This window comes from Rousettus aegyptiacus, unplaced genomic scaffold (assembly GCF_014176215.1).
Source record: "Rousettus aegyptiacus isolate mRouAeg1 unplaced genomic scaffold, mRouAeg1.p scaffold_m13_p_6, whole genome shotgun sequence".
In the NCBI taxonomy this organism is placed as follows: Eukaryota; Metazoa; Chordata; class Mammalia; order Chiroptera; family Pteropodidae; genus Rousettus; species Rousettus aegyptiacus.
Window position 1 is genome coordinate 113,023,218 of NW_023416309.1, and position 12,121 is coordinate 113,035,338.

At 62.0% G+C, this 12,121-nt stretch overlaps 1 protein-coding gene across 1 annotated transcript in view; it reads right to left on the bottom strand.

Moving 5' to 3' along the window:
- Positions 1 to 12,121, bottom strand: part of DNAH17 (dynein axonemal heavy chain 17) — an 83,313-nt gene that overhangs the window by 41,493 nt on the left and 29,699 nt on the right. The window contains exons 25-36 of the mRNA XM_016143234.2: positions 8,307 to 8,555; positions 7,071 to 7,193; positions 5,842 to 6,189; positions 5,656 to 5,747; positions 5,198 to 5,324; positions 4,509 to 4,661; positions 3,578 to 3,703; positions 3,355 to 3,462; positions 2,492 to 2,623; positions 2,124 to 2,284; positions 1,596 to 1,752; positions 451 to 555 (exon numbers count right to left, since the gene is read on the bottom strand). Coding sequence (XP_015998720.2) covers positions 451 to 555; positions 1,596 to 1,752; positions 2,124 to 2,284; positions 2,492 to 2,623; positions 3,355 to 3,462; positions 3,578 to 3,703; positions 4,509 to 4,661; positions 5,198 to 5,324; positions 5,656 to 5,747; positions 5,842 to 6,189; positions 7,071 to 7,193; positions 8,307 to 8,555 — 1,881 coding nt within the window. The remainder of the gene's footprint in view (positions 1 to 450; positions 556 to 1,595; positions 1,753 to 2,123; positions 2,285 to 2,491; positions 2,624 to 3,354; positions 3,463 to 3,577; positions 3,704 to 4,508; positions 4,662 to 5,197; positions 5,325 to 5,655; positions 5,748 to 5,841; positions 6,190 to 7,070; positions 7,194 to 8,306; positions 8,556 to 12,121) is intronic.

Consider the following 12,121-nt stretch of genomic DNA (forward strand, 5'->3'; position numbering starts at 1 on the left):
TTCTCAGGGCGGCAGGGGCTCCTCCAAACATGTGGGGCGCGGCCCGCAGGGGCCGGGGTGACACCGGCACAGCTGCCCCCACCGCGGCCTGCACCCCGTGTCCCGGGCTCCCCACAGCGTGCCCTGCGCGGGGCTGGGTGTTCCCCACACAGCAGGGCACGTCGCCCCCTTCTTCCCGCCCCCTCCCAACGCCCTCGCCTGGTCGCTCCCGACGCAGCCGTCAGCGCCCAGCGCCGGCGACGCTACACGAAGCCCTCGGTCCTCGTCACCCCTCGTCACCCGCGTGCCTGATCCTCACGCTTCTCCCTTCCCTCAGCCCCACCACCCCAGAGGCAGGGCCCTGAAGGACGGGGCTGGGTCTCGCCCGTCTCTGTGCCCCTCGGTCAGGCCGAATGGGCCACGGGAGCCCATGGCCCGAGCCCGCACCGCCCAGAGCCCCGGGGGCCCCACCTGCACGGCGATCACGGACAGGACTTCCACCGAGATCCGGTTGAACTCGTCGAAGCAGCCCCAGGCCCCCGTCTGGGCCAGGCCCTTGTAGATGTTTCCGCAGGACTGGAAGGGGTGGGCGAGAGGGGGCGGGACGGATGGGGAGAGGAAGAGGCGGCGAGCTGGCCGGCCCAGCGCCCCGAGGAGCCCCGCCCGCCCCTCCAGCTGCCCTCAGGGTGCGGTCACAGCGGGGACCTCGGGAGGCTAGCCGGCAGGCCGGCCCGCTCCCCAGAAGGGGCTAGAACCACACTGGGCTGGGTGCCAGGAGGAGCCCATCCCCCGGGGGGACTTGCGCCCAGACCCCTGGCATGGGGGCTTTGTCCAGCTCCCCGAACGGGAAGCTCGGATGAGAGCGTTTGTTTAAAGTGCTGTCCTTGTATTTTTCCTGGCACACAAAGACGGGGGTTTCCTGGAAGGTGGGGGCGGGGCGGCGCCCCCTTGGCACCTGGGTCACAGGAGGACTCCCCCACATTTCCGTGCAGACCCCAGGGGAATAGTGAACTCTTGGGGGAGCAGCCTCAGGTCTCCCTTTACCGAACCCCAGGAGCCGGTGCAGGCCTGGCCTGGACAGCCGGGGGGGGGTCCCCTGGCTACGGGCTCAGACGCCAGACGCCTACGGGAGAGCAGGCCCCCTGCAGGCCGGGCTCCTGGCCCTGGCGCCCACCCTCACCGCTCCCGCCAGAGGCCCGTGGGCCTGGCCCCGGAGAGTGTGCCCTCTCCTGGGGACCTGGAGAACTGACACCGTCCTGCCCGTCTCCGGCCACCGCTGGACCCAGCACACCCCCTGCGCCCTCTCAAGCCCACCTGGACATCTCCCCCAGCAGCCCCCCAACACACGGCAGGGGTGCCCACTCTGTCTGGAGCCCCCGGTGCTGGGGCAGGTTTGGAAGCCTGGCGGGGTGGGGCCCCCTCCGTGGGCAGGGCGGGCCTCTGGGGCTACAGCCTCCACCTGGGCAGCCTCTCTCGGACACGCCCATCTGCTCAGGAGGGCCCAGCGGGGGCTCGGCTGTCGGCCGGTCCATGGGCTGGGCCGTGGGGGCTGCTGCCTCCTCGGTCAGGGGCTGCGTCTGCTCCTCCCCTTGGCCGCCTCGGGCCTGGGCGCGCACCTTGTAGTCCATCTGCTCGGAGCAGTTGAAGACGTACACCATGGTGCCCAGGGCCCGGCCCAGGTCCTTGGTGGTCTCCGTCTTGCCGGTGCCCGCGGGGCCAGCGGGGGCTCCGCCCATGATCAAGTGGAGGGACTGGGTCAAGGTTATGTAGCACCTGGAGGGGGGGGCTTGTAAGTCCGGTGCCCTTCCGACACTGCTCCAACCGCAGCCGCTCCGCCCGCAGGCAGGGGCGGCCCGGAGGTGGCTGAGGGCCCTGGGGAGGCGGGGTCCGAGGGAGGGACTGAGAACACGGTCCCCAGGGCTGGGCGCCTGGCAGGCGGGCGGCAGGACCGACCCTGCACACGGGCCGCCCCCCCCCCCGACCCAAACGCCCGGTTCTTCCAGCCTCAGCAGGACGTTTGGGGCGGTGACTCCGAGAGTCGCAGGCGAGAGCCCGTGGGGGCGCGGGACGTCCTGTCCCGAGGTGTCCGAGTCGTTCGGGGACAGGCCTGGCCAGCCGCGGTCGGAGGCGGCCGGCGCCCTCACCGGTCGGTGAGCGGGGTGATGACCAGCCGCGGCGTGTTGCCCAGGTACTCGTAGGAATACTGGATCTGGGCGTCGCAGATGTTGGCGAAGCAGTGCTTCCTCTCCTCATCCCAGCGGTGCCGGAGCTGGGACTGCCAGGTGAAGGCCTGCGCGCTCTCCACCTGCAGGGGGCGGGGCGCCCGCGCCTCAGAGGCCGCCCCGCCCGCCCGCCGGGGCGCTCCCGCCCCAGGCCTCCTCCGGTGCGGGGCGGGGGAGAAGGGGGGGGAGGCGCCGCCAGGGAGTCAGCCCACCCCCTGGAAAGAGGCACCGTGGGGGGCTGGAGTCCCCACACAGGGTTCCCGGCCGCCCCCCGCCCCCCATGCTCCTGCCTTGGCCACGATCATTTTGGCCACCACGTCGCGAGCGTGCACGTCGATGGTGCAGATGGTCATAACCTTCATCCTGTCTCCGGCGCTGAGGTTCCCGATGAGCAGGGTGATGAGGGCGTTCAGCTGGCTGATCTGCAGGAGCAGAGGCCCTTCGCTGGGATGCCTCGGGGTGCCTGACACTCCCCAGGGGGGGGTCCCCGCACCGCGTGGGTCCCTGGGAGCTCATGGTCGGCTAGTCGGCTAGGGAAGCCCGTCACGTCCTTGCTCACGATAATCAAGCACGGAAGGACGTTCTCGGCAGCCCCCAGCTGGGGGCCGGGTGAGCGTGGGGCAGCCTCGCCCCACGGTCCCGCTGAGCCACGGAATGACGCGGCAGCAGAAACTCAAGTGCCACGGGGAGGACTGAGTGTCAAGTGAAAAGGGGATTTTAAAGCCACCAGACAGCCTGTGTGTGTTTACGTACGAGCCCATCACATGCACACAAACATGTTAGAACACTATTCTGCCACACGTACTTAGTGTACGTAACATTGTAACCTTCGTTATGTTACATGATCAGTATACATCACGTACATTAAATACTATAGGAATGATAATCACGTAAGAATGTGTCGACAGTGTTATATCTGGGGATGAGTAATAACAGGTAGCTTTTTCTTCTACTTAAAAATTATCTTTAGTTTCTAAATTTCTAAGCAAGCATCTTTTTTAAAAAAAAAAAGGCTTGCAGTAGCATTTGATGATTTCCAGATAAGAAGTTGAAGTTCCCTATTTGTGAGGGGGCCCCTCCTGGGCGGGACCGCGGGGGCTGCCAGGGCCTGGGGCTTCCGGCCGGCGGGAACGGTGGACCCCGGGCCGCACACCTGCTTCTTGTTGTAGTCTTTGATGGCGTTCTCGTAGCCTTCCTCCAGCCGCGCGAAGGCGAGGCCCACCTCCGTGGTCCACCAGATCTGCGTGCACGTGAGCGCCACCTGGAAGCAGCCGGGCCGCCCGCCCGCCGTCCAGTGAGCGGCCCCCGCGGGGACCCATGGCCTGCGGGGACCCGGCCCGCCCTCGAGCCGCCGGGCCCTCCGCCACACGGCCGACCTGGGCTGGGTAGTCGAAGATCCACTGCTCCCTCGGCTTCTCTTCGTAGGTCACCACGGCCTCGGGGATCTCGTGCCGGAGCGTGGCGCACATCCGGTCCAGCACGCGGTTCAGCCACACCTCCACCTGCGGATGCAGCACCCCGCCAGGGGCCGGGAGTGCATCTGATCCCCGGGCCTCGCCTCGCTGTAGACACCCCACTGCTTGTAGCCGCTGTCACCCCAGGGGCGCAACGTCAAGGTTTTTTAGGGCGGTAACAGCGACCCCCCTTGAGAAATGGGGTGGGAGAGCCCGGTGGCACCCGGCGAAGCGTGTTGCACTGGACCTTCTCAGGCTACACCTGAGCCCCTGGGGCACGGCCGGTGTTTGGGAATGCCGGATTGGTCCCCGGGTCCCCGGCGGGTTCTGATTAATGGAAACCCCACCGGCTGCTCGAGTGGGTCGTCCGGGGGTCGGAGCCCACACGGGGACACACCTGCCAGCAAGCCTCGTTCGTATTCTGCGATGCGAACCCTCAACTAAAACCAACGGCCACCAGGGGACCATCCAAGCAGGACGGTCGGGGGGCTTTTTCTTCTAAACTACGACCTCAGGCTCTTGCTGTGGGCCACGGCCACGTCCAAGGAGCCCGGTGCGGGAAGCAAACGGGGGCACGCCGCGACTGGCGGACCGGGCTGGACCGAGGGGGACCGAGGGCCAGAGCAGCCAGCTTTGTTGCATGAGGTTTTTTTTCCCCTCCAAGTTAAATTTTGCTTGGGCTAACGTCAAAATCGGGCAATGGGATGTGGGCGGCGGGGACGTTTGCTGTCAGCGGGAGTCGGCCTGCCCGGCGGCCAACATGCTTGCTCAGTGATCCGTCAGGGCGACGAGGCCGACGACCAAGCAGGACGAGGCGTCCGGTCAAGGGCGTGTGGCCGGCTCGCGCACTCACCTGCCCCGAGAGGTCGCACTCGCGGTCAAAGTCCATGTACTCGTCCTCCTTGCTGTACATGCCCAGGCCGAACTTGAGCGGCTTCCCGTTGGCATCGAGTCTGAACTTGAGTTTGCAGAGGCTGTCGAAGAGTTTGGACAGGTGCCGGCTCACCTGAGCGGGGAGAGAACCCGGGAGTTAGGTGACCTGGGGAACTCAAGGGGTACACACAGCCCACGTTGCTTGGTGGCGGCTCTGAGCATCTTTCCCTTTGTGGGGGTTCACCCCCCTTCTCTGACCAACGTTCCGCAGACGAGCTTAACCCACAGAGAGAACGGTGAAAGCCACCCTAATGCCGGACACACAGGCGGCCCGGGGCCCGGCCACAGAGACGGTGTCTGTTCCTGAGTCCGTCTTTCCCTTGAGGATGCCTGTCCCGGCCATCGGCCCGTTTCCCTGGGTCCCACGCTCAGACCCTAATTTCCGGGTCACCCTGGTGTACCCCACAGCTTTGTGACTGAGGGGAACACGGTCGCCTCGCGTCCCCTCGTCAGTGCGGCCCAGAGTGCCACGGGCTCCCCGCCCCGCCCGGGGCCCCACGCGGTTTCTGGTGTGGACGACCTCGCGGGCACGGTGAGAGGGCATCGGGGACCACCCGCTCCGCACCCCCGGGCCGCCCGGGCCAGGGGCCGGACGGCGGGACTGCCTACCTCCACGGGGTCGTTCCCGTTGGACAGGATGTCCAGGAGGTCGGCGGAGGAGACGAAGTAGAAGCGTGGGAAGGCCAGTCTCTTGGTCTCCAGGTACTCGGCCAAGGCCTTCTCGCACACGGCCAGGCTGCGAGGGCGGCGAGGCTGCTGAGGCCGCCTCGGCAGAGGGGCTCTGCCCGCCCGCCCTGTCCCTGCCGGGCCGACGGCCTGGGATGCCCAGCTGCCGGCCCCAGCCCCCGTCTGAGTCACACCTGCCGCCCCGACCCCCAGGCGTCCCCGGGTGTCCCCGGACTGGGCGGGGTACAGTTTGGTCTCTGTAGCCCTGGCTTCTGGCGCGGCAGGATGTGGCCAGGGGGCCCCCAGGGGCAGGGGTGTGTGAGCCCCGGGGCTGGGCGCTGGCTGCCGCGTCTCGGCCAGCAGGGGCACCGGCCCCCGGTGTGGACAGGCGTGGGGCCCACCTCTTCTTCAGGTCCTCCAGCTTGTCGTAGAGGCCGGGCTTGTTGGTGGCTTCCACCACGTTGGGGGTCTTCACCGCATCTCCCATCAAGGCCTGGGAAGAGAGGGGGACGCCGCGGGGTCAGGGGCCCCGTCTCTGCCAGCAGCGCCCTGTCGGGGCGCAGCGGGGCGCAGCGGGGCGCGGCCACCTTGAACTCCCGGTCGATGTGGTCGAAGCGCTGGCTGTCCTCCGGCAGCTGGGCGCGGATGTCCTCGGAGCCGACGAAGATGCTCTCCAGGTGGCTCCACGTCCGCTGGACCTCGAACCAGATGGAGATGACCGCGTCCGCCGTGGACAGCTTCTGCTGCCAGCTCGTCACCTCCTTCAGGAAGTGGGACAGGTACTTGGACGTCATCAGGTTCTGCAGCTGCACCTGGTTGTCCTCCAGCGTCTCTACCAGCACCTCGTCCGACTTGAGCAGCATGGTGCCCGTGCGCGGGTGCGGCTCGTGCTCAAACTCCATGGTGGACCAGGTGCTGTCCAGGGCCTTCAGCACCTTTCGGGAGGACGAGATCGGGTCAGCGGGGCCCCTGGCGGGAGGCGCTGAGCAGGACCCCGCGTCTCCCACGACGGGAACGGGCCCCGCGTCGGTCACGCCAGCCGCCGGCGGATGCTGGGCAGGGCACGCGCGGTCCGGCATGCGGCGGGGTCTTACTGGGCCTCAGGGAGGAAGAGGCCCCGACGGGCGTGATGACAGGGACGAGCCTCGGGGACTCCGCGCGCGGTGGAAGGAGCCCCCCGTCCCCGAAGGCCATGCGTCGCGTGGTCCCACGGACGTGGACGCCCAGAGCAGGCGGAGCCACGGAGACACGGAGTGGGCCGGTGGTGGTGTGGAGCTGGGTGGGCTCGGGGGCAGGGGCAGGCCCGCGGGGCTGAGGGCCGGGGGGAGGAGAGGGCAAAACGTCCTAATGGGGGCCGATTCTAGCGCGTGGCGGTCACGATGCGCCAAAGGCCATCGAGCTGCATGCTATAGGGGTGAGCGTTACGCTGCGCGAATAAAACTGTTAGACAAACGAACGAAAAGAAAAAGGAAGCCAAAACATGAAGATGCGATCTCTCAGCTGGGAGAGCAGAGAGGTCCGAGCCGCAGACGGGGCCCCCGGCGTCCTCCTCCCTCCCGCCCCTCGGTGGCCCCCCGCGGGCCCGGGCGCGCCCGGAAGGCGGGGAGCGTGACTCGGACATGCGCGCACCGCCGTGGGCAGGGACGCAGGGCCGCACCAGGGGCCGGGCGGCCTTTTTTTTTTTTTTGGTCGTGAATTCCGAGGTGCCCGTCACAGGCGGGGAAGAGAAGACCCGCGTGTAGCGGGAGGCGCGGGCGGCAGCGTGTCGGGACCGCGTCGCCCCAGACGAGCCGCGGGGCGCCCGCGGGCGGGGTACCTTCTCCATCCCGGACTCCTTCACGGCCTTGTCCACGATGTTCCGGACCTCGTCCTCGTATTTGTGGAGGTTCAGCTGCAGCAAATCCGCCAGGGTGGTGTCATCTGACATCTTGAATTTCACCTGCGGAGAAACACGGGCGTGTTCACCTCCGGTCACCTGTGCTCCGACGGGGGGGGGGGGGGGCCTCGTCCCTCCCGGAGAGGCGGAGGCAGCGGCCGGGGGCCCGAGGCTCCCGTTCCCTGGGTCCGTTTCTCTCTCCCGTTGCAACCACGTAACGGCAGAACCCGCCTGCGGCGGGCTGAGCAGTGTCCCCCCCGCTCGCGCCCCCCCGAAGCTCAGAGCACAAGCCTATCGGGATGTGGGGTCTTGGTGGCTGTTAAAGATCGCGCGAGATGAGATCATCCCGATTAGCGGTGTGGGACCCAAATCCAAGGGCAGTGCCCGGCAGAAGGGAGAGGGGCTTGACATGCAGGAGGAGACGGCGACCCCGAGGCAGGGCCGGGCGGCCGGGCGGGGCTCAGGAGTGCTGGGGGCCGGAGGAGGCGCGGTCCCCGCGGTCCTGTCCTCAGGCCACCCTTCTGCTGCTCTTGCCGTCTCTCCCCCGAGGCCTGGGCCACACCGTCCCCTCCGAACGGTGAGAATCCCGGCAGAAAACGCAGCCCGCGTGATCGCAGGGGCTGAGCACCTCCCTTGTTCCCTGCGGACAGAGGCCCTGCCCCCCCTCTCCTCACGTCCCTGGCACCCGAGTGGCGTCTCTGCCCAGGTGCTGTTGGGCCTGGTTTTGTTCAGTGTTTGGTGACAACATTCCTACTTTGTCTTCCATGGGTGTCAAGGCCAGAACTCCCCCACCCCCCGCGAGGCCACATCCCTGGGAAAATCCAGGCGCTCGGAGTCTGTGCTTCTGGGGTGCATGGGGAGCCGGGGAGCTGTTCCTCTCCCTAGATTTCCTGAGCCCCGTGGACATTCAGCCTACGACCGGAGCTGGCTGCACATTTTGTGGGACTCGGCGCAAGATAAAAACAGTGGAGCTTTTTGTTAAAAATTTAGAATTTCGGGATGGCGACTGCAGACCACTCCACCCAGCTCAGGGTGGCCGCGAGCGCCGAGCACCGTCCCTGCCCAGGTCACGTGTGAGCAGAGCCGGCTTTGCCCACACTGGGCTCCAGCAGCCCCGGGCCCTCGGCACGGGGTCGAGCAGCCCAGGCCGCCCCCACGCCCCGGGGCCAGCGGTACCTGAGTGGCCTGCATGAGCTGCTGCCAGTGGCGGTCGCGGATGGCGGGGTTCTGCAGCTCGCTCACGGCACGCAGGGACGTGATCATGTTCTTCACCGTGTTGTCCAGCCCCACGAAGGCGTCCCAGGCCTTCATCTCCTTGTCCAGAGACCGCACGTCCTTGGCGAACTTCTTGCAGTCGATGTCCATCTGCTCCACGTTGATGTCCTTCCACTTGGTGGTCTTCCAGTCGTCGATGCTGGTGTTCACCTGCAGGCGGAGCATGCGCGGTCGGCTCCCGCTGGGGCGGCGTGGGAGCCCGCCGGGGCCGCCTTCTGCCGCTGCCCTCGGGGAGCAGACGCCCGTGAGGGCAGCTCGGAATGAGCGACGGAGTGTGGGAAACGGGGTGGACGTGAGGAGAACGCAATCCCATTGCGAAGATATGACTCAAAAGATAAAAAAAATGTTAAAAAAACCTTGTAAAGATATGACTCAAAAGCTGGTAGTTAAAATACACTTGGGCAAACCCCCAAGGTAGGCCTTGTCGCTGCTCCCCAGGACCCAGCTCCCCCCTAATTCTTGGTGCAGCCACGGGACTTGGCCAGTGAAAGGCGAGGGGCGCCTGACTCTCGGGGGCTGCAGCGGGAGGGGGGGCATTTGATTGGCAGTGCCGGCTCGGGGTTCTCTCCGCCCTGGTGGCCGGGGTGATGCGCTATCTGACGTGTTCTGACACGCAGCCTGGAAGGTCGACCCGCCGAGGGGCTGCTCAGAGCTGCGGTGCAGGCTTCATGCGAACGAGAAATGACCCTTGTGCTGCGGACTCTACAGAGGCCCTCAGGGCTGTTTGTTACTGCGGAGTGACCCGGCTTATACTGACTGACGGAGAGTATGCGAGCTGTCGTTCACCACGGCAGGCGGCAGAGCCAGGAGGTCCCCCCGACAAAACGCGACCAGGGGAGGACGCAGAGCGCCCCGCGGCCTGCGGCCTCCCGGGCGTGGGCCGAGGACGGCTGTGAGGCGGGAAACACTGGTCCACGAGAAGGTCAGAGGTCGTCGACGTGGGCGCTCGGGGCGGACAGGCCTGGGCCTGACACTCGGGCACGTTAGATAAAGACGAAACCTGGGGGTGGTCATCAGAGCTGGACCCGGACGACGGCGAGGCGCGAATCCTTAACCGCCAGAGGGAACCTGGTCGCTTCTGCTGGGTGTGAGCTGCTTCCGCATCCTGGCATCGTGACGGTGTCCTGGCCGGTTGGTTTTGGAGAATTTTCCTTGAAATTGTCTGAAGGTAAATGCTTCTTGTCTTATGAATAAAAAAAATCCTGGCTACGCCACAATTCATCAGCCAATAAAAAAATCATTCAGATACCGAAGAAAGACTTAAGAAGTTAAATTTCTAAAGGGGCAGAGGAGGGGGCAAAGGAACCTAACGAGAGGAGGGTTTCTCTGCTCCACTCAAAGCAGTAATATGTTGATACCGGAAAATGGACAAATTACATGTGAACTTTGCAACCCACAAAGCATCCACTAAGAAAACGAGGCAAAGCGACGTGCTCGGAATCATTATAAATAAATCTATGTGGATCCGAAAATGTTCAAATAGCAGAGAAACACTGGCCTGAGACACAGAGAAGGCGAACAGGAAAATTACAAAAGAGGAAACTTAGGCCCTGACACGTCAGTAAGGACCTTAATGCGCAGTCGAAATACGTCGATTCAAACACAGAGATGGACAGAGCCGGTGAAGAAACGTGACCTGGTCCCGTTTCACATGTGACGGCCTCAGGGGGCTGAAAGTGAAAGAATGGAAAAAGGTTGCCGTGGCAAGCGCCAACGGAAAAACATGAACAGAAAAGCAGCAGCAGCTACACCGATGCTAGACGAAGTCACCTTTGATACAAAGATTACTAGGGACAAAGAGGAACGTGACACAATGGAAGGGGACAACCCGCAGGAAGACGTCGTGACCCTAACCGCGAGTGCACCGAGCAGCGGGGCCTTGAAAGCCCCAAAGCGAAGGCTGGGCGAGCCCGCGGGAGCAACGGGTCCACGATCGCGGGGCGAGGCCTCACGCCCCACCCTCGGCGGCTCAGGAAGGTGCCGGACAGAAAATCAGGAAGGGCGCTGAAGGAAGGAGCCACACGGCCAGCCGGCAGGACCTGACTGACTGACGTGGACAGAACGTGCCGCCCAGCGAAAGCGGGGTGCGTGTTTCCCCGCGGCACACACGGAGCACTCGCCACGACCCACCATGTCCCGAGCCACAAAGTGCAACTCGACAAGTTTATGGTAGTTGCAGGAGCACGGTACCTTCTCGACTACAGCGGCATCAAACCAGAAAACAACAACAGAAAGGCCACGGGAACATCCCCAACATTCGGATTTACGAAGACACTTCTAATACTCCAAGGTTCAAAGAAGAAACCTCAAAGGAGATTTAAAAAAAAAAAATGCATAGAACTGAATGAAATATCGGAATATGTGGGACACGGCTACAGCCAAGCCGTAAATTTCATAATACTAAATGCTGACGCTGGAAAAGAGGAAAAGTCTGAAATCGATAAAAAAATCCAATCGAGAAACTGGAAAAAGCAAAATGAACCCAAAGCAAGTAGAAGGAAGGAAATAATAAAGATAAGATCAGAAACCAATGGAAATAAAAGCAGTAAAACGACAGAGAAAGACTGTTAACTAAAACGCTGGCTCTTTGAAAAATCTTGGATAGTTTGGAATCGACCGTTTGTGAGGTCCCGGTGCCACGGACAAAGGCGGCCAGAGGGGACACGAGTCACCGGCATCCGGAAGGAACGAGGAGACGCCACGCAAGGCCCGCCGCCCTTGAAACGTAATAAGGAAAACCTGTGACGACTTTGCCCTCGTACACAAAACAGTGTAAAAAACAGAAAAAGGAAAAAAAGAAAGAAAAAGCTGCAAATTAATGAATGCACTACCAAACTTTTCACAACAGACAACGGAGATAGACAACCATCAAAGAAATTGAATTTGTTATTAAAAATCTCCCACAAGAAAAATCTCCAGGCCCAGATGTTTTCATGAAAAACCTCACCGAACATGTAAAGAAGAACTAATATCGATTTTAAACAATCTCTTCGAGAAAATAAAAGGGAGAACATCTGTCACTTCATTCACGAGTCCGGTGTCATCCTGATACCAAAACCAGATGAGGTATCGCGAGACAGCTACAGACCCAAATCTCTCGTGAATGCGGATGCAAAAATTCTTGACAAACTAGTAGCAAACTGAATCTAGCAATACATAAAAAGAATTACATGTGAATGTAATTACAGGGTTTACTCGGAGAGTCAAAAATCAATCAGCGTAACCTACCACGTTAGCAGACTAAAGAAGAAAAATCGTATAATCACATCAGCTGGCAAAGAAAAAAACATTTGACAAAATCCGACTCCCATTCATGCTGAAAACTCTCAAAAATAGGAATGGAGAAGAACTTCCTCAACTTGAAACTTTATAGCCAATATCCTACTTCATGGTGAGACGGTTTCCCTACGACTCAGAACAATACAAGGATATCCACTCCCACCGCCCTTATCCAACATAGTACTGAAGTTCTGGCCACGGTAATAAGGGAAGAAAAATAAATAAAGGACCTACAGGTTGGAAAGGAAGATGATGACGTTATTATATATGTAGAAAATCCTTAAAAAAAAAAAAAAAACTCCTAGAACTAATAAGTGAGTTCAGCGAGGTTACAAGATACAAAATCAACACACACACACAAACCCCCAACATATCGGTACAAACCAAAACGTACATGTGGAAACCAAATTAAAAACACAATACCATTACAATCATGT